General features: G+C 40.0%; 1 protein-coding gene across 1 annotated transcript in view; it reads left to right on the top strand.

The window, feature by feature from the left end:
* MTMR7 (myotubularin related protein 7) overlaps positions 1-22,273 on the top strand; it is a 161,999-nt gene that overhangs the window by 132,478 nt on the left and 7,248 nt on the right. Inside the window, exons 8-13 of the mRNA XM_007954943.2 lie at positions 1,865-1,974; positions 3,501-3,626; positions 5,858-5,907; positions 16,437-16,637; positions 18,021-18,161; positions 21,198-21,324. Coding sequence (XP_007953134.2) covers positions 1,865-1,974; positions 3,501-3,626; positions 5,858-5,907; positions 16,437-16,637; positions 18,021-18,161; positions 21,198-21,324 — 755 coding nt within the window. The remainder of the gene's footprint in view (positions 1-1,864; positions 1,975-3,500; positions 3,627-5,857; positions 5,908-16,436; positions 16,638-18,020; positions 18,162-21,197; positions 21,325-22,273) is intronic.

Genomic DNA, 22,273 nt, shown 5'->3' with positions numbered 1-22,273 from the left:
AAAATATTTCTGATGTATTATTTAGTCAGAACAGTAGCTCTAAGCTTTTTCATGCTTGTCTTAGTTTCTTATATCTATTAGTTAACTTATAACTTTCTGCTATAACGAAGTACCACAGTGGGTGACTTTAACAACCAAAATTTTATTTTCACACAATTTAGGAGATCAGAAATCTGAATTCAGGGCACTAGCTCTAGGGGAAGCTTCTCTCTGTTGGCTCTAGGGGAAAATCCCTGTCTCATCTCAGCTTCTGTTCCTAGGTTGCCGCTTCTGTACACCTGTCTAGTGGTGTGGCATCTAGCTTCCTCCATCTATGCATGCTTGCTTCTGTGCCTCCTCCATTCATTTCGTATCTCAAAATTGATTGGCTTAAGACACTCCCTCCACTGATATGGGTTCATTAACATAACAAAGAAAACCCTGTTCCCAAATGCAATTACATCCACAGAGTTTAGAATTTTGCAACACATATTTTTGGGGTACAAAATTCTGCCTATGCTTTCTGTAATATAAGTGATTAACTCTCTAGATGAAAGTTGCTTATGATAAATAATATAGAAGTGTTACAGACCTGCCTTAGTTGTTTAAATATAGGTAGTATTAGCATCCTGGGAGGAGCTCTGGTAGCATAGTGCCTAAGGCACTTGACTGCTAACCAGAAGGCTGGCGGTTCAAACCCACCAGCCACTCCTTGGAAGGAAGGTTGGGCAATCCTACTTCCATAGTGATGTTGTTGTTGTTATGTGCTGTCGAGTCAAACCCAACTCATAGCGACCCCTCCTTGGGTTTCCGAGGCAGTATCACTACGAAAGTAGGATTGCCCAACCTTCCTTCCGAGGAGTGGCTGGCGGGTTTGAACCGCCAGCTGTCTGGTGAGCAGGCAAGTGCCTTAGGCACTATGCTACCAGAGCTCCTCAGAAACCCAAGAAGGGGTCGCTATGAGTCGGGGCCGACTTGACGGCAAATAACAACAACAACAACAGCATCCTGGGAGCTCTGGTGGCATAGTGCCTAAGGCACTTGACTGCTAACCAGGAGGCTGACGGTCCAAACCCACCAGCCACTGCTTGCAAGGAAGGTTAGGCAATCTACTTCTGTAGTGATACTGCCTTGGAAACCCAAGGAGGGGTCACTATGAGTCGGATTCCACTTGACAGCACATAACAACAACAACAACAACATTAGCATTCTAGGTTTTCTTTATTTTCAATTGACAAAAAAAAAAAAAAAAAAAAACACCTAACTTGATTCTCTAGAAGAGATTCAGAAGTATAGGATCTCAGTTTTAAGCTCACACACTTTACTCTCGTTGTATGTGAGGTTGCTAGCAAGGAGAGTTTGATCACTTCCATTTAAGGTGTTTAGGATATTTGTATTTTTACAGTAGTTGTATTCTGAAATGGCTGGGTGGTAAAGAGTTCTAATTAGAGAAGTGCTGGATGACTGAGTTATTAAGAATTTTTTTATTCCCCTCCATAGCACTTTTAACTTCAGTGCTCTTAAGGGGCCTATTTTGAATATATTTACTCAAAGAGAAAAAATAGATGTTCTCTCCTGGGCCTTTACTATGATCCAACATTCAATGATTTTCATTAATATTGAAAATTTAAACTTTGTAAGTGTAATACTTCTAAACAGACATAGCATCCCCTGTGACCAAAGAAGGTAGAAAAGCCTTACTTGAGATGATTGAATAGAAGCAATTTTGGTAAGTTTGGGCTTTCATCTTATCTTCAGTCTTCCATCCAGAAAGTATCTAATACTATGAAGAAATCGTTCATCAACTCCCTGCAGAAGTTGATTGGTCTCACCTAAAATGAGATAGCACCTTTATTTCATTTTTATAACCTGATTTATTTTGCAGTGTGTGAACTTAAATCTCCCTTGATGAGTGATTTCCTGTGGGGACTGGAGAACTCTGGCTGGTTAAGGCACATTAAGGCCATTATGGATGCAGGAATCTTCATTGCAAAGGTATGAGATGACAGAGAAAAATAAACTCAAGGGCAGTGCAGCAAGCACACTTGATTTTGGTAAGGAGGTCCTGTTTCCTCCACATAGGCTGCCCTGAGAGGATGGCAGACTTGGCAGGCCTTCACCTAGTTTGCTCTGAGAAGATGTGATTTTGCGAGAGTATGGCTGGTGCTCAGCATGTCACTGCAGCAATCAAATGGTAGAATATCTGCAGAATATTCTCTCCTCAACTAGGCTTGGTCCTGGGAGGAGGAAAGACATTTCTTCTTCCAGGGAACAAATGTGAGTCATTCCATGATCGATGCCTGTTGCCTTGGATGCCCTCAAGTTGATTCCAACTCACAGCAACCCTGTTATGACAGAGTAGAGCTGCCCCATGGGGCTTCCTTGGCTATAATCTTTATGGGAGCAGATTGCTAGGTGTTTCCTCCTGCAGAGTGGCTGGCAGGTTCAGGCCTCAGACCTTTCCAGTAGCAGGCATGTGCTTAATCTTTAGGCTCCTTGCCTGTTGCCTAAATCTTGGTAAATAGATTTATCCATTTTAATCATGGTGTAAGCAAAAGCCATATTCATATAGCTGGTAGGTGGGTTGCTTTCTGCCGCAGGACAAATCTTGCTGCAAATTTCATATAGCTGTTTTGAATGCATTGTCCAGCTGGTTGTTTAGTGTCCTTTTAGAAATTCCTCTGATTTAGACCTAAAGTGAACTGTGCCTTTTGTTTTCTTTAATGACATTGTATGCTAATTATTTCTTCATCACATATTTATTTAGTGTAGGGCACTGTTCTAGGATACCATGTTGATTAAGTCAGATCAAGTCTGTATCCTTGCAAGCTTGTACTCTGGTGTAGAAGACAGAAAATGCATAAATGAGTAGATAAAGGATTTCAGTAGGTACTGTGGTGAAATCTCCACTATGCTTCCCAGTTTATGTTTCCCACCAAGATACTCAAGATGCCAGTAATGGTACACTCACTTGTAGTTGTAAATAGAAATTCCTTCCTTAGCAGAGATTTTTTTGGTATAATTTTTTCCTTTGTTTTCTTCTTCTTCCTCCACCCAGGATCCATTACTTGGCTCATATCCTTTTATTTTATTTTAACTTTAGGCTTTTAGTATAATTTTTGTGTCTTTCTCATTTTGGTAATGTATTAGTTTTATGACAACACCAGAATATTGGAAAGGCTTAAAACTGGAGGGAAGGAAGAGTTGAGGGTGGGTCAGGGGATATGTCCTGACTGTGTTTACAGAGGAAGCACACTTTTCTTTAGTCTATATGTTTACTTGCAGTGGCTTGGGTGGTGGCTTGTGGATTTAACAGGAAGGTCAAGTAAAGCTTTGGCCACCTCAATGAACTACTCCTTGGTTCTGCCCCAACTGGGTGGGTAATAAACACTAAATGAATGGACATATGGCATTTATTTTGCTTTTATGGCCTGTTCCTTTGTACCAAACCTAGTTCCGATGCATGATCTTTGCCCTTTTACTCCAACCTTTGTGACTCTTTGCAAATCCTGTGTTATTAGGCAGTTTCCGAGGAAGGAGCAAGTGTACTTGTTCACTGTTCTGATGGCTGGGATAGGACAGCGCAGGTGTGCTCAGTGGCCAGCCTCCTGCTGGACTCTCACTACCGGACTCTCAAGGGCTTCATGGTGAGTGTGGCCACTCAGTGGTTCCTCTACCGGAGGCAGTGCCTTGAACAGTAATGAGCCTTTCTTTGGGCAACTATTGGCAACTAATTTTTCTATTTAATCAGTGTCTTAAAGTGACTACAGGGATTCCCTAGCGACTGAGAATCACCTGATACTCTTTAACCACGACTTGGTAGAAAGGGCTTCAGTGGGTCTAGAGCCATGCTGGGGATAGATGCAGACAAAGGAGCCCTAACAGGATGTCTTCACTGCTGGATCTACTCCTTTATCAAGTCATTTCAGCTGATGAGCTAACATCTTGGGGACAAGAGAGAAGAGGCAATTTCCCTTCTTGGGCTTTTTCTTTCTTTCTTTCATTTTCAATTGAAGTGTCAGATAACTTCCAATTACCGATAACAGCACTGAAACTTCAGAGTGACACTCTTGCTTCAGACCCTTCTCCTGAGGTCAGAACGATTGGATTCCTTCATTTACATTTGGAAAGTGAAGAGTTCCCAAGCACACACGAACTTGAGCCTCACATAATTTGTCATTTTATCTTGACCTCATTCCCACCTGTTTCACTACCCTGTTCTGCTATTGACTCATTCTAATCCTAGCCCATTAAACTGAGGACCCACACCAAATGCCTCTAGGGCTGTCATGGACAAACTTCAATCATGCCATATTTTTTTTAGGGGAAACTTCTGGTCATTTTAGAGCATTCATTATATTGATAAGAATACTCCATATTATATGATTTTTAAAAACTTGCTTTTACTTGTGAGCAGACGTCTAAAGTGCAACTTTTGGTCTCTTTCCATCTGGAGCAAAGAAGAGTGAAGAAAATCAAAGACATAAGGAAACAGTTAGTCCACTAATGGTCCATGTGAACCCCAGCCTCCATTACCCTGAGACCAGAAGTACTAGATGATACCCAGCTACCACTGCTGACTGCTCTGGAAGGGTCACAATAGGAGATTCCAGATAGAGTGGGAGAAAAATGTAGAGCAAAACTCAAAGTCATTAAAAAGACTAGGCTTACTGGTGTGGTGGAACCCCCAAGTCTGTGGCTCTTAGATACCCTTTAAGCTAGGAACTGAACTTATCCTTGTTTCTCAACTTTTAGCCAAATGATACAAAACCAAAATTGAAACCTACTACCATCCAGTCAGTTCAGACCATGTTGACCCTTTAAGACACCTGGAACTGCTCCAATGCTATAAATCTTTACAGAAGCAGACTGCCTCATCTTTCTCCTATAGAGTGGGCTAGTGGGTTTGAACTGCTGATATTTTGATTAGCAGCCAAATGGTTTAGCCACCGTGCTACCAGAGCTCCTCTCAGCCAAATGATCAACAGGCCTGTAAGGTGAACAGTAATACCAGAAAGATATGTATTCCTCAGAACAGTCAACCATATGAGATCAAAATGGCAACATTTGCCCAGGGATAAAGCTCTGAAGGCAGGAAGGAATATGAAAGAGGTTTGAAGAGAAATGGTAAAGACGGAGTGGAAGTGGGAGAAGTGCTGTTACATTGTTGGGATTTCAGTGAATGTCACAAAACGAAATATGTATGAATTGTTGAATGGAAAACCAATTTGCTCTTTAAACTCACCCAAATCACAGTTAAAAAAAAAAAGTTTTGCATCCAGATTTCTTAAGACTATAAACTCATGTTAACCCTAATTCCAAAGCAGGGCTGAAATTTTTAATACACTGTAAACCCCCATCATTTTAGCATTTTTCTAACATGTAGTAAAGATCACTGGAAAATATTCCTGTCTGTTTCTTGTAAGAAAGTTTGGTGTTTTACATTATACTGAGAGGCAGCATCACATACTGGTTAAGAGATGGTTTGTAAGGTGATATGTAGTACTTCTTAGTAGCATTATCTTAGTTGTGTATTTAACCTCTTTTTGCTTCAGTTTCCCTTTCTGTAAAATGGGAATGATAATGATATGCAGTCCACAATTAAATGAGGTCATATATGAACATTTCCTGCCACATAAAAAGCATTGAATGAGAGGCATTTTTACATTTTCATGCATTCATTCCCACTTATTTCTCTTGGATGACCTTCAGCGATGTCTCTCTCTATGTATTAGTGGATAATGCATGCTTCTTCATTTGCAGCTTACCCTAAAGGTGGTGGCTTTGGCTCCAAGTACCTCTGAACCTTTCGATTGGTTGTGATCTCAGTTTTCCTAGTTTGCTTCTCTCCATAGAATTTATATTCTTTCTTTTATAGGTATTAATTGAAAAGGACTGGATTTCCTTTGGTCATAAGTTTAATCACAGGTAAGAATATTTTAAAAATCTCTTGTTTTAAGCATTTAAGATAAAAACATTCTCTTTCTGAAGTTTTCAATTGAGTGTCTGGAGAAAATAGCCTTATTTTTTAAGGTTTTTCACTTTGGATATCTTATTTGAAAAGTTCAGTAGTATCTGTAATATACATTGTACCATAGATAAGGGAATTCTAACTCTGACTACTGTTAGTATCAGTTGGGCAGAACTGAACTGTTATTGTTCCAGAAGAAACTCAGAATGTTTGTTCATTAGTTGACCTGGAAAGAAACAACTCTCCCTTACTCCTACCCTACACAGTTGATATAATAAGATATTCCATTGTAGAAGGTCAAAATTAGTAATAAGCAACATGCACTTCAAGCTATAAATTGTGGAATGCTTATGGAATAGTTTCTCTTTGATTTTTCACAGTGGGAGTTGTGTTGGGCTGGCTCTAAAGCATTTTTTTTCTGTAGGTGAAGTTTCATGTCTCTGGAAAAGTAGTGTAGAATAGCAGCTGAGGCTTTGTAGACAGACAGTTCTGAATTCAAATCCAGTCTGTGACATTTACTAGCTGCGTGGCTTTTGACACCTGTCCTCTCTGAACTTTAGTCTCTAGTCTGTGAAATGGGGGATACCCTCCCTCTTCCACAGAGTTGTAGCAAAAATTAGAAAAAATAAAGTATATGTAACTGACCTAGTTCCATGCTTGGTCTGCATAACAAGCTCTCAATGAACAGAAGGTATTGTTTTTAAAGAGCCCTAAGTGGGGCAAATGTTAACACACTCAAAGGCTAACTGAAAGGTTGGATGTCTGAGTCCACCCAGAGTTGCCTGGTGAGCTTTTGAAAAATTAGCCATTTAAACCCCTGTGAAGCAGAATTTTACTGTGACATACATGTTGGGTAGTAGTCTCATGGGGTCACCATTAGTCAGAGTCAATTCATCAGCAACTGTTTTTTGTTTTGGAAGCCACCTTGTTTGGTAGTGTTGATGATAACACTGACTTGTGCCCTATAGTGTTCTCTAGTTCCTGAATGTTAAATTGTAGATTTATTTAGTCTAGTACTTAATTTAATTAGGTGTTTCAATATACATTGTTAACTATTTCAATGTATTTCCATTAAATAAATTCTAAGTTCATGAACTACTCATATATATGTGTTTGTAGTTTTTACATTTACCAAATTAATTGATTGTAATTCTATGGTTTTCTGAGATTCTGTTTTTATAATTACTTTTCAAGGGAAACACAATAATGCCATTTTATAAATGAGAAAATTAAAATCCCCAAACAAGTAACTGTCAGAAAACACTGCTGTTTTCCATTTTGGGGTTCTCCTGACTATCTGCTATAGGATTTCAGAGATAGGAAACAGAAGAACACAAAGAATAAGGAAATGACAGAAGACTGGCTGGGTAATTGTTGGTGTCATGAGGAAACAATATAACAAGCAGAACTTTATAAAGCTACAAAAGGCCAGTAGAACTAAACATTGGAGAAGAAGCTTCTAGACCATTTTTAAATGTTTCTACTCTTGGGGTGATTGTTGGTGTCATGAGGAAACAATATAACAAGCAGATCTTTTTAAAGCTACCAAAGGCAAGTAGAACTAAAACATTGGAGAAGAAGCTTCCAAACCATTTTTTAATGTTTCTACTCTTCGGAAAAGTTAATTGATCATTAATTATTTCTGGTCCTCAAAAGTTGATTATCCATTACAGTTGTTGTTGTTGTTATGTGCTGTCGAGTCGGCCCTGACTCATAGCGACCCGTCCTTGGGTTTCCGAGGCAGTATCACTATGGAAGGAGATTGCCCAGTCTTCCTTCTGAGGAGTGGCTGGTGGGTTTGAACCACCAGCCTTCTGGTTAGCAGTCAAGTGCCTTAGGCACTATGCTACCAGAGCTCCTATCCATTACAGAGAAGGTCAATATTACTATTTTCTCTTTTATGACACCCAGATAACCCTTTTGAATTCCTTCTAAACAATCATATAATAGTGTAAAGGTCAGATAGTCTTCATTTAAAAATCAGTGTAAACATCACAGAGATGATTCTGATAGACTCTTGAAAAATATATAGGAGAAATAAAGGTGGAATGTGTGGTAACTTGAAAGTAAGTTATGTGACAAGCTTAACTGTGTTCCAAAAATAAAAATATCCCTAGGAATTTGAGCAACTTTACTTTTATTTGGTAAGTTATTTGTCTTTCTTCCTCATGCCTCCAGAACAGAACAGAACAAAATTCAAAAACTTTAAACTTACTTAGATGTATCTTCCTACTCTCCCCGTTACTGCTACTTACTACTACTTCCCATTAGCGTTGAGTTTATTACAATTCGTAGCAACCCTATATGGCAAAGCAGAAATGCCCTCTATGGTTTCCAAGGCTGTAAATCTTTAGGGAAGCAGAATTCCACATCTTTCTCCCACAGAGTGGCTGGTGGTTTTAAACCGTCGACTTTTTGGTTAGCAGCCAAGCTGTGATGGTTAAGATTATGTGTCAGCTTGGCTAGTCCTTGATTCTCAGTGGGTTGGTAGTTATGTAATGATGTACTTTGTCAGTTAATGGAATGATGCAGTTATCCTCCATTTTGTGATATAATATAATCACCCCCATGATCTGATCTGATGCAGTCAGCCAAGGGGTATTTCTTTGCGAGTGTGGCCTGCATCCAACATATAGGGACGTTCTGGCAAAGCTCACTGGCTTTTTTGCTCACTCTGGATCCTGGATGTGGCTTGTCATCTGAGTTTGGTTCTTGGGAACTTGAGCCAGCGCCTGCCATATGACCTGCAGATCTTGAGTTCATCAGCCTCTGCTGCTATGTAAGTCAGGAAAAGCTACCAGCCTGAAGTCTGACCCAAGGACTTGGGACTTTCCAGCCTCTACAACCATGTGAGCCTTCTCCTTGAGATAAATCTCTCTGTATGTATGCATATATAAGCATCACTGATTTTGCTTCCCTAGAGAACCCAGCTGAGAGTAGTTCTGTTGTTGTTGTTGTTATGTGCCGTCGAGTCAAACCCGACTCATAGCGACCCCTCCTTGGGTTTCTGAGGCAGTATCACTACAGAAGTAGGATTGCCCAACCTTCCTTCTGAGGAGTGGCTGGTGGGTTTGAACCGCCAGCTGTCTGGTTAGCAGGCAAGTGTCTTAGCCACTATGCTACCAGAGCTCCCGAGAGTAATTCTAGAGAAAGCAAATCATTAAGAATGAGTTTTTAAATTTGATCTCAAGTCTGATTAGTTGTAAAGGCACTGATAAGTCTGCCTCCATGAGTAAAGAGTACAGTGGTAATCCATCACATGAGGTGGCAGTATTAATACACAAAATATCACCATTAGTACATCAAGTATTGGTGAGAAATGAGGCTTTGGGTGATCACATGTTTGAAACTGTTCTACAGTTTTGTCTGAATGAGTTTAAGGAAGCTGGTTGGTTGTTCCTACTAATCCTAGACAAAATGGTGAAAGAAAGAAATGGGGTTTCAGAGTCACACAAACTCAAGCACCACATAAAAAACCTCAAAGTTGCCATTAAGGCCCTGAAAGAAAGCCTTATTTCTTGTAATAACAGCTGATATTGCCAAAAAAAAAAAAAAAAAAACCCCAAAAAACCTAGTGTCTTACTATAACAGTGCCTGAATTATGCCAATTGAATTCCCAGTGTTCAGGGTGTCTGAAGTTAAAGCAAAGGCATTGACTGGGAAGAAATGTGATTCTGAAACCTGAGATGGGGACATATGGGCAGATGATCAGGAAGCTGGGGACACTGAGCCCCTAAATTCTGTTGATTCACTCCTAACAACAGAGCCAGCCCTCTACCCCCATCTGATGAGAATAACCTAGTTGTGGCCGAAGAATCTGAGTTACTGCCTGGGGCATCACCTAAGGCAGATGAATTATAAAACATTGCTGAGTATTCCCAGGACCCACCCTCACCACTCATTTTTGCTTCTAAACTAGATGTAAGTCCCATCAAACTTCAAAAGGTGAAGTACAAGCGTAGAAGGAGATAAGCTACACTCTAAAGAATTGCTTGATTTTTTTAGTATATACAAACAGAAACCTGGAGAATATGTGTAAAACTGGCTATTAAGGGTGTGGGCTATTGGTGCAAGGAAGATAAAGTTGGATCACTCTGAGTTTATTGATATGGGCCCACTAAAGACAGATTCTTTATTCAGTACTTCAGCTCAAGAGGTTAGGAAAAGATCGAATAGTTATTTTGATTGGTTCACTGAAGTATATATTATGTGGTGGCCTACACAAAATCAGTTGAAGTTCAAGACTTAACTTGGTAGAAGAAAGTATCTAAAGATTTAGGGGAATTGGCATGTTAGAGTGGATTTATCAGGTTAGACCTACAGACCCACACACAGAGTGCCCAGAGGACATACTTTTTACCACATCAATGAGGAACAAATTTCTGAAGGGAATCTCAGCATCCTTGAAGACTGCTGTGATTGCTATTTTATGTAAGTCAGATTTGACAATGGGAAGTATCCTGTCTGGATTAAGATAGTGGACTGCAGTGGGGTTGATTGGACGCCATGGTGGTAGGGGCCAAGTGGCAGCACTTAATTGGCAGTGACAAAGTAGGCATGGTTACTGTGGTAGAAAGCAAAGTCAAAGCAGAAATCAGAGTAGTCTGACTTATATGGACTTATGATGTTGACTCCTTAGGCATAGTGTCCCTATTCATGAAGTAAATGGAAAATCTACTAAATATTTACTTGATCTGTACAAGAAAGAATTCTAGGTCAAGTGAACAGAAGTCTAACTTGAATTGCCAGAATAGAAAATCATGGGTTCTCAATCAATGCCCAGACTTGGAGCAGTTTAGAGACCCACAACCCTTTAAATGAAGGGCGGCTGGATCCCATTGTGGAAGGACCCCACTACACTACTAAAAATTTATACTATTAATCTTTCTACTAGTCTTCCTCAAAGGGATCTACAGCCTTTTATGAAAGTGACCATTCACTGGGGGAAAGGAAATAATCAGACTTTTTAGGGATTACTGGACACTGGCTCTGAATTGACATTAATTCCAGGAGACCCAAACTGTCACTGTTGCCCACCAGTCAGAATGTGGGTAGATGAGGTCAGGTTATTAAATGGAGTCTTAGCTCCAATCCGTCTCACACTAGGTCCCTGAACCCATCTTGTAGGGATTTCCCAAGTTCCAGAATGCATAATTGGAATAGACATACTCAGCAACTCTCAGAACACCCATATTGGATAGCTGATACGTGGAGTAAGAGCCATTATAGTAGAAAAAGACAAGTGAAAATCATTAGAACTGTCCCCACCTAGGAAAATAGTAAACCAAAAGGAATACCACGTTCCTAGAGGGATTGCAGAGATTAGTGCCACCAAGGACCTGAAGGATGCAGGGGTGGTGATTCCCACCACATCCCCATTTGGAGTCTTTGGCAGGCCCCTATTAGTGAATCACAGTGCAGATTTTTAGGATTTTTTAGCAAAGCCCTGCTATCCTTTACATTCAACTACTCTTCTTTTGCAAAAAAACCTTTTGGTTTGTTACTGGGCCTTAGTAGAGACTGGACACTTAACCATGGGACACCTAGTCACCATGCAGCCTGAGCTGACCATCATGAAGTGGTATATATAAGATTCCGCTGAAGCAGGGCCTGAAGGCACAAGTAAGTTATATGAGGAAGAAGTGGCCCAAATGCCCATGGTCTCCACTGCTGTCACATTACCTTCTTTCTCCCTGTGTTCCCCTATGGCATCATGGAAATTCCTTATGATCAGTTGACTGAGGAAGAGAAAGCTACTGCCTAGTTTGTAGATGGATCTACATGGTAGCAGACAACACTTGAAAATTGACAGTGGCAACACTTCAGCCCCTTTCTGGGACCTCCCTATAGTACAGTCATGAAAGGAAATCCTGCCAATGAGCAGAACTTTGAGCAGTGCATCTGGTTGTTCACTTTGCTTAGAAGGAGAAAAGGCCAGGTGTGCAGTTGTATACTGATTCATGGGCTGTGGCCAGTGGTTTGGTTGGATGGTCAAGGACTTGGAAGGAACATGATTGGACAATTGGTGACAGGGAGATATGGGGAAGAGATATGTGGATAGACCTCTCTGAATGGGCCAAAGAAGTGAAGATATTTGCATCTCATGTGAATGCTCACCAAAAGGTGACATCAGCAGAGGAGAATTTTCAGTCAAGTGGATAGGATGACATGTTCTGTAGATAATAGTCATCTTCTTTCCCTAGCCACTCCTATCATTGCCCAAAGGGCTCATGAACATAGTGGTCATGGTAGCAAGAATGGAAGTTATGCACGAGGTCAGTAGCATGGACTTCACTCACTCATGAGTAGGCTACAGCCACTGCTAGTGCCCAGCAGCAGAGACCAACACTGAGTCAATGCTTCTCCCTGATATGGAACCATTTCTTAGGGTGATCAGCCAGCAAGCAGCCTGGTGGCAGGTTGATTACATTAGACTACTTACATTATGGGAAGGGCAGCATGTTGTTCTTAGTGGAATAGACACTTACTCTGTCTTACTCTTTCCTGCATTCAGTGCTTCTGCCAAAGCTATCATCCATGGACTTACAGAATCTTTATCCACAGTCAAGGTATCCTACAGAGCACCAATTCGGATCAAAGGACTCACTTTACAGCAAATGAAGTGTGGCAATAGGCATATCCTCATGGAATTCACTAATATTATGATTTTCCTTATCATACTGAAATAACTGGCTTGATAGAACAATGGAATGACCTTCTAAAGATACAGTTATGTTGCCAGCTAGATGGCAATACTTTGCATTCTTGGGGCATTGTTTTCTAGGAGGTTGTGTATGCTCTAAACTAGCATCCACTATATGAAACTGTTTCTTCCACAGCTAGGATTCATGGGTCCAGGAATCGAGGAGTGGAATTGGGAGTGGCTCACTATTGCCCCTAGTGACCCATTTTCAAAATTTTTCTTCCTGTCCCCATGACCCTATGCTCTGCTGGTCTAGAGGTCTTAGATCCACAGGGAAGAATGCTTCCACCAGAAGATGAAACACTGATTCCATTGAACTGGAAGTTAAGAATTCCTCCTGGCCACTTTGGGCTCCTCATGCCTCTGGAACAAAAGATGAAGAAGGAGTTACCATATTGGCTGGGTGATTGATCCTTATTATTAAGGGGAAATCAGATTTATGTTACATAATACAGGTAAAAAAGAGCATTCTGGAATACAGGAGACCCCCTAAGGTGTCTCTTAGTACTGATATGCCCTATGATTAAAGTCAATGGAAAAGCACAGCAACTCAATTCTGACATGATATTAATGACCCAGACACCTCAGGAATGAAGGTTTGGGCCACTTTCTAGGCTAAGAACCATGACTAGCTGAGATAGTTGGTGAAGAAAAAGGGAATTGGGGATGGATAGTGGAAGAAAGCAGTTCTAAAGACCAGCTACAACCATGTGACCAGTTGCAGAAACAAGGAATGTAATTGTTATGAGTATTTCTTCCTTGTTTTGTTATATATGTGTGTGTGTGTGTATTTGTTTTCTTACCTCCTTCATTCCATTACTTATTATAAAATACAAGATGTAAACAGAGCTAGTACATTTTCAGTTGTCGTGTGTTAGTTGTATCATGTTAGGTGCAAGTATGACTTTATAATTGTCTTTATCTGGAGATTATTGTTTAAGGAGATGTGTACATGCACCAGGTTGACAAAGGGTGGACTTTGATAGTTAAGATTATGTATCATTTTGACTAGGCCATGATTCTCAGTAGTTTGACAGTTATGTAATGATATACTTTGGCAGTTATGCAATGATACAATTATCCTCCATTTTGTGGTATAATGTTTTCACCTCCATGATGTGATCTGATATGTTCAGCCAAGCAGTCATGAAGGGTCCTTCCTTGGGGATATGGCCTGCATCCAATATATATGGATGTTCTGGCAAAGCTCACTGGCTCTTTTGCTCACTCTGTATCATGCATCCGGCTTGATGTCATCTGGCCTTATTGGGACTTGAGCCAGTGGCCTGCTGGATTGCCTGCTGATCTTCAGATTCACCGACCTCTGCAGCCTGTGAGCTAGTAGCCTGCTATCTTACCTGCCAATCTTGGGTTCATAAGCCATTGCAGCTGTGTGAGTTCAGAGAAGCCTCTAGCTTGAAGTCTGACCCATGGACTTGGACTTGCCAGCCTCTACAACTGTGTGAGCCATTTCCTTGAGATAAATCTCTCTGTATATATAAATATATAAACTTCACTGGTTTTGATTCTCTAGAGAACCCAGCCTAAGACTTAAGGGGTATGCCACCAGGGCTCTCTCCTCAGTACTGACACTTTTATTATTATTATTATTATTTATTGGGTTTTGTGGGTGCAGATTTACAAAGCAGATTTGCTTTACACCCAACAGTTCATGCACATTTTGTTTCATGGCCCCAATTACAATCCCCAACCATAAAAAGCTCTCCTCCTCTCTCCTCCCTGTGACTACCCCTTCCTTGTGCTCTTCTTATCTATGTATTCCTGTCTGTCCAGCTTCTATGCAAATACTACCCTTCTGATGTCTCATGGTTGGTTGATCTGGAGGTACATCTTCTTAGGGTAGGTGGGTGCATCTCCTGGGGGTAGGTGTTCTGCTTGTTGGTTTTTCTACTGTTTGACTGAGAGCTAATCTGCGGAAGTAAGTCCAGTTCCAGGCCCAAAGGATAACCTGGGGCCATAGTCTTAGGGATTCCACCAGCCTCTATCTGACCAGTATTCTGGTCATTTTGTGGTTTTGAATTTTGTTCCACATTTTTCTTCCCACTCTATAAAGGACCTCCAATTCTTATCCCTTTCCAAGTAGTTGGATTGGTAGCTGGGCACCATCTAGTTCTTCTGGTCTCAGGATTGTGTAGGCTGAGGTTCCTGTGCTCCATCATATCCTTGGACTTACTGTTTCCAAATGACTTTGATTTTCCTTACTCTTCTTTACTCCAGACAAGGGGAGACCAGTAGTTGCATCTTAGATGGCTGCTTGATAGCTTTTAAGACCCTAGTCGCTGCTCACCAAAGAAGGATGTAGAAAAAGATTTTTATGTACTGTGTGAGCCAGTTGAGTATGGTATCCCCTGAGACTGTGGTCCCAAGCCTGCAGGCTTAGTAACTCTCTCCCAAACAAGGTGTTTGGTTGTCTCTGAGAAACTACTCCAACCTTGTCCCCTGTTACTTATGTATTACATATGGATATTTTTGTAGCACCAGTACATATGTAAGACTACCTTCAGCCAGATCTATTCTTGGTCTTGGATACATTCCTATTTGACTACCCACACCTGATCTTCTCACCTGTATATTCATTCACCCATAGCCTAGTGTTTGCTGCCACTGGTAATGCAGTATTGTGCATGTAATAGTATTTGCCACTGTTGTCTGTATCTTTTATGTATGTTTCTGTGTCCTCCCTTTTCCCTACTGTCATTATGCTGGTCACGCAGTTTTGTTATATTGCCTTTCCCTTCACCCAAATCAACATGTGACTCTTAACTAGTCAGAAATTTCCCCACCCCTCCCATCCCATCCCCAGTAACGAACAAAGTAAATTTCCTTCCCTGCATAAACCTTTCCTTAACTTTTTATGGTACTGGATTCATACAATATTTGTCCTTCTGTGACTGACTTATTTCACTCAGTATAATATCCTCCATATTCATCCACATTATGAGGTGATCCATGGATTCTTCATTATTTTTTAATGTTTCATAGTATTCCATTGTGTGAATGTACCACAGTTCGGTTGGTTATCCATTCATCTGTTGATGGACACTTAGGTTGTTTCAATCTCTGCTATGGTGAATTGTGCTGCGATGAACATGAGTGTGCATATGTCTATTTGTGTCCTGGATCTCACCTCTTTAGGATATATTCCTAGTAATGGAATTGCTGGATCAAATTATATTTCTGTTTTCAATTTTTTAAGGAAACACCATACTGTTTTCCACAGTGGCTGTACCATTTTACATTCCCACCAGCAGTGTATGAGAGCTCCAATCTTTCCACACCCTTGCCAGCATTTGTTATTTTCTGTCTTGTTGAACTTTGCTGTTATTGCTGGGATGAGATGATATCTCATGGTTGTTTTGATTTGCATCTCTCTAATGATTAATGATCGCAAGCACTTTCTCATGTGTTTGTTGACCACCTGTATATCTTTTTTACTGTGGTGTCAGTTCATGTCCTTTGTCCATTTTTGGATTGTTTGTCTTTTTGGTGTTGAAGTGTTGAAGTTTTCTATATATTTTAGAGGTAAGTCCCTTGAGTACTAACACTTTCTTTTGTAATATGGTAACATGGACATTTATCCAGACCTTCAGTAGGAAGGTTCTCTTGATACAGGTAAAAAGTTATTTTTTTCAAATTCTTTCTAAGTTTATAAGATTTATTTAGAAATTAAAATTGCTTTTATGTTTTTTTTGCATTTATAGTTTTCTAATAATCATTAAAAAAAAACTTGCCTTAAAAAGTCTCTGATACTTTCTTTTATAGATATGGCAATCTAGATGGTGACCCAAAAGAAATCTCTCCAGTTATTGACCAGTTCATTGAATGTGTTTGGCAGTTAATGGAACAATTTCCCTGTGCCTTTGAGTTCAATGAGAGGTTTTTAATTCACATTCAACATCACATTTATTCCTGCCAATTTGGAAACTTCCTATGTAACAGTCAAAAGGAGAGACGAGAACTCAAGTAAGTGCTTTGATGTATAATTTTTATCTAAAGATACTGGTAATTGAGAATTTCAGATGTCTTTTCATAATTTTGAAAGACTTTGATTTATTCACACATCTATACTAACAAAGTTACTTTCTTCTCCTGATATCATTTCATAAATGGCTTAAATGTCATAGACTGACACAAGTGTATACAGGTTCCATAGTTTCCAATTTTCTGCCTGATCCCTATAAAAGAGTGGTAGTCTTAAATTTCTTGGAGTCAGGGAAAGTGATTTTTGCATTTAAAAGAAAAAGTTAGATGTATTTTTGTAATAAGAATAGCAAATGTAACCAAGAAAGCAAATTTGAAACTCAAGCCATTATTTGTTCAGATACAAATTGTATTGCTTTTGTCCAAAGGGAAAAAAATACATAAAATCTGCCTTTAAAATAGTGAAGTAAAAACAAAACCAAAGTGATTTATGAAGTACAAATGCAAGAACAGTTATGAGGTTTTCAAAAAACAAAATGATTTTAATTGTGGGTGTGTATAATAATATGATTTAATTTTGGGAATAATCAGTGAAAATAGAACACACTCTAGTAGGTGTATACTGCCTGAGATGAATAGAAAGAAAATTACTTTCTCTGGTGCATACTAGTTTATACTTTCACTGAGAATGTTCAAGAGTTGTTCCTGATGCATGGATTTAAAAGTAGAAGAGTACATTTTATAAACTTAGCTGTTTGTTTAAACATAGTTTTGTGATTTGTTGTGCTAGACTAGCCAATTCTAATGATATCTGTTTGAGTTTGAAATCTGACTCTTCTAATCACTAGCTGTGTTACCTTGGGAAGCTAAATCTCTCTGCCTCGGTTTCCTCATCTGTAAAATGAACTACAAGAATTTGGCAAAGATTAAATGAAAGAACACATGTGAAACATTTAGAATAGTGTGTGACACATAATAAATATGCAGTGATTATCTGGGGGAAACAACCCAAAAAACTAGAGCAGTCTATTTGGAGGGATTCAACATTTTGTCAAACCAGTACAGAAGAGCTGAGACTATTACAGTGTTCTTCTGGTATACCATGAAGCTATGGACAAAGCTTATAAATTTCTCTGTTACAGAATAGCCTAGCAAGCCAAGTGCACTGCTGTCGAGTCAGATCCTACTCATAGCGACCCCTCCTTGGGTTTCCGAGGCAGTATCATTATGGAAGTAGATTGCCCAACCTTCCTTCAGAAAAGTGGCTGGTGGGTTTCAACCACCAGCCTTCTGCTTAGCAGTCAAATGCCTTAGGCACTACACTACCATACTGACATAGCAATTAGTGATACCTTTCCAAATGTGATATCAACTATTTTTGAGAACCAAGATAGATCATTTTTAGACTAATTTTCTTTTTAACAGAATTCAAGAAAGAACATACTCTTTATGGGATCACCTGTGGAAGAATCGAGCTGACTACCTTAATCCTCTGTTTAGAGCTGATCATAGTCAGACCCAGGGAACTCTTCATCTCCCCACAACACCATGCAACTTCATGTACAAGTACGTACTTACTATATATGGTTATGAATTTAGATTCTCTCAATGCCTAATATTTTGGAGGTAGAAGCATATGAAACACTGTGCTTCAAGGATTTATTGGACATGAAATACATGAGAGGATGCGTGAATATCTGATCTGGTATTTTTGCCAGTTTATTCCCTCCCTTTTCCGTCCCTTCCCTCCCCAACTGCTCCCCATCCCCTCCCTATCCCATCCCTTGTCTTTTTTAGTTGATACAACTGTTGCAGACTAGGGACTGAGGGAATCTTGACACTAAATCTCAATGCCAAGAAAATATTCAAGGTGGATTATGGCTCAAATAAACCCTTGAGAGGAGCTACAAATCAAAGCAGCTTTTATCAGCTTGTTGTTGTTGTTGTTGTTATTTGCCATAGAGTCGGCCCTGACTCATAGCGACCCCTCCTTGGGTTTCCGAGGCAGTATCAGCTTAGAGTGATTTAAATATTAAAATCATACACCCAGTCATAAGTGTAGTAGAAAAATTAATCAGTTCATTACTTTTATAAATTAAGTGATCTGCATTGGATTTTGTTTATATATCTAGCAAATAGATTATGGCCTTTTGTTGATTCTTACTGGCTAGTTTAGGTGTTCCCTTTTATGAACATAATCATTTAGAAGGTGGGAACAGGCACACAGTAACTAATGTGGTTGCAGTAAGCTTGGCAGCACATAGAAAATGGTAACATGAAAGTGTCTGCCCCCCAAAAGTAGAATTCAGAATTCAATGTTTTATAATAGTATCTTAAATATTCAAGTTCTAATTTATCTTAAAATGTGAAAGAAAAAGAAACAGAAGAGAAGAAAGAGAAAATAAGAAAGTTGAATAAACTAAACCAAAAAGAAAAAAAAAAAAAACCTCAATGCCATCGAGTCATTTCCGACTTCTTGGGTTTCCAAGGCGGTATCTCTATGGACGTAGATTGCCCAACCTTCCTTCTGAGGAGTGGCTGGTGGGTTTGAACCGCCAGCCTTCTAGTTAGCAGTCAAATGCCTTAGGCACTATGTCACCACAACTCCTTTGAATAAACTAGGTGCCTTATAAGTTAAGTGTGAGATCCTAAATTTAGGTAGCAATCATGACATGTCTTACCTTCTTGTCTCCACCAAATCAAGTATTAAGTTCTGGTGATGTACCCTTGTGAAAACAAATTATTTTTAGATTGTATATATTGGGATGGGGAGATCATTCCTACTAGGTATGTATTCTAGGTATGTGTGTTATATTTTATCCTTTGGATTATTGATAGGAAAAATAGCTCAGAAGCCAGCAAAAAGACACACAGAGAAACGATATTCCTTCTTCCCACTCACGGCAAACAAGCTAAGAGAAGTTTCTTCCTCTATTGCTTTTGTAAGGAGCTCTGGTGGCATAGTGCCTGAGGCATTTGACTGCTATTTCAGTAGTGATAATGCCTCGGAAACCCAAGGAGGGGTCGCTATAAGTCAGATCCGACTCAATGGCAGTGAGTTCGATTTTATCATTTTTATTCTTCAGTGCTTTTGTTCTTATTTCAATCCTCATTATTCCCCTAGAATTTTATGTTGTTGTTCTTGTGAGGTGCTGTAGAGTCAGCTCTGACTCATGGTTGACCCTAGTTACAACAGAACAAAACACTGCCTGGTCCTGTGCCAGCCTCATGATCCTTGCCATACCTGAGCCCATTATTGCAGCCACTTGGTCAGTCCATCTCGTTGAGGGCCTTCCTATTTTTTGTTGACTCTCCATTTTACCAACCATGATATCCTTCTCCTGGGAATGGTCCCTTCTGACAAAATGACCAAAGTAGGTCAGACAAAGTCTGGCCATTCTCGCTTCCAAGGAGCACTCCAGCTATACTTCTTCCAGGACAGATTTGTTCGTTCTTTGGGCAGTCCATGGTAGTTTCAGTATTCTTCCCATAATCACAATTCAAAAGCATTGACTCTTCTTTGGTCATCCTTATTCATTGTCCAGCTCTCACATGCACATGAGGTAAATGAAAATACCATAGTTTGGGTTAGGCGCTCCTTAGTCTTAAAGAGACATCTTTGCTCTTCAGCACTTTTATAGCAGTGTATTAATTCTGTTGTACTAAAAACATGCCTCCATCATTTGTGTCAGACAATGAAAGCTTTGAAAACCATTGAGGCACACAGCAATCAATTATACTGCAACTAATTTGTTATTAATAGTCAGTTAACAGATACTTTGTTGAGGACCAAGCACTTTTCTAGGCACTGAGGATAAAACAGTGAGTGACACTGAGTCTCTGCTTTCAAAGTACTTTTCTAAATAAAAGTGGATCTAAAGATAGCCCTACGATAGTGCCATTTGTTTTCGTTTACATTTCAGTATGCTGTATTGTGTAGGATACAAAAGGGAAAGATTTATTGCAAATGCAGATGTCATGCTGTGTATGAAGGGGGGTGTGGTTGTGATGGAAAAAAAACCCTAAAAATTTCAAGTTTAAAGAGTCCCTTTGCCACTGAAAGATCCTAAATATTAATACAATCACTAATTTTCCAAGTTTACTTCAAAACCTAGAGCCATTTTCTTAAGCCAGAAAGAGAAAATGGTAACACAGGATACTTCAGTCTATTTTTGGATGTGTCTTCTAATTCATTAGCATATGCACACATAGACACTTCCCATGAATTTATGCACTGCCATTGAGTTGGATCTAACTCATAGTGACTCCTCCTTGGGTTTCCGAGGTGGTATCACTACGGAAGTAGATTGCCCAACCTTCCTTCCTAGGAGTGGCTGGTGGGTTTGAACCTCCAGCCTTCTGGTTAGCAGTCAAGTGCCTTAGGCACTATGCCTAAGAGCGCCCATCCATGAATTTAGTCTCCTCAAAACAAGTTTACTGGCCCAAGAAAAAGAAACCATCAACATGAAGAAATGACTTTGCACTTGGTCATTATTAAAACTATGGGAGTGTGGTATCAAAGATTCTTTAGAGGATTTGGGAGTGTGGCATTTACAGATTGTGATATGATGGTATTATATCAAGTCCTGCCATCCTTTCCAGGTTTTGGAGTGGCATGTATAATCGCTTTGAAAAGGGGATGCAGCCCCGACAGTCAGTTACAGATTACCTTATGGCAGTGAAGGAGGAAACTCAGCAGCTGGAGGAAGAACTAGAAGCCCTCGAAGAAGTAAGACACACTTCTATTGTTAATCTATTTTCTGTGTTTTTTTCTTGACGAGCACTGTGCCATGAAAGCCTATCATGACTTACCAAAATCCACTGCTATTGCTTGAACAATTTCTCTTATATCAGCACAAGGCCGGTCCCCATGAGGCGAAGGTTAAAGATTCCCAAATGTCTAAACTACCATGCTACTCCATCATTTCAGACGTTAACTCATCCTTCTCCACTCCATAATCTCCCTTCCTAGAGTTCTGTATTTCGCTGTAATGCCTTACATAACTCACAGACACCCAAGGGATCATCTCACATAGTGGTGATGGAGGCTCGCAGGCTGGAAAGTCCCAGGTCTGTGAGTGGGTCTAAAGGATCCTCCCAATTCTTGGGTTTGACAAACCTCGATCAGATCAGATGACAGCTGCTGTCCCAAATCCAGGAGTTAGATGAGAATGAGCCAAAACACAGAACCGGAGCAAGAGGAGGGCAAACCTTCCCAGGAGATTCATAGGTATAACCTCAAGGAAGCTAAGGGTGGTGATTTGAGTTATACCCTCCAGCAAGGCAGGACTCAAGATACATTCCCCCTGTATTGCTCCAACAGAAATAACCCAAGTGGATGGCTTTAACAATCAGCAGCTTCTCAGTTGCTCATGGCAAATCCCAACACACAGCAGTTTGCCAGTCATTATAGGGAAGGACTACTACTACCAGTTGCCCAGCGAAGTTAACACCCGACCTTAAACTACCACACCACCCCAAACAAGCATGGATAATAGGATTTACAGTACATCACAAAATGTAGGACAATGGCTAGAAGGGCCACATCAAGCAATTCAGCACAGCTGTCAAGTTGATTCTGACTCATAGTGACCTGTAGGGCAGAACAGAACTGCCCTGTGGGGTTGGGCAATCTACTTCCGTAGTGATACTGCCTCGGAAACCCAAGGAGGGGTCGC

Source organism: Orycteropus afer, unplaced genomic scaffold (genome assembly GCF_000298275.1).
Source record: "Orycteropus afer afer isolate SDZICR_OR568_19922 unplaced genomic scaffold, OryAfe1.0 scaffold00483, whole genome shotgun sequence".
Lineage (NCBI taxonomy): Eukaryota > Metazoa > Chordata > Mammalia > Tubulidentata > Orycteropodidae > Orycteropus > Orycteropus afer.
The sequence above is the reverse complement of the archived record's forward strand: the minus strand, read 5'-3'. Positions and strand labels throughout refer to the sequence as shown.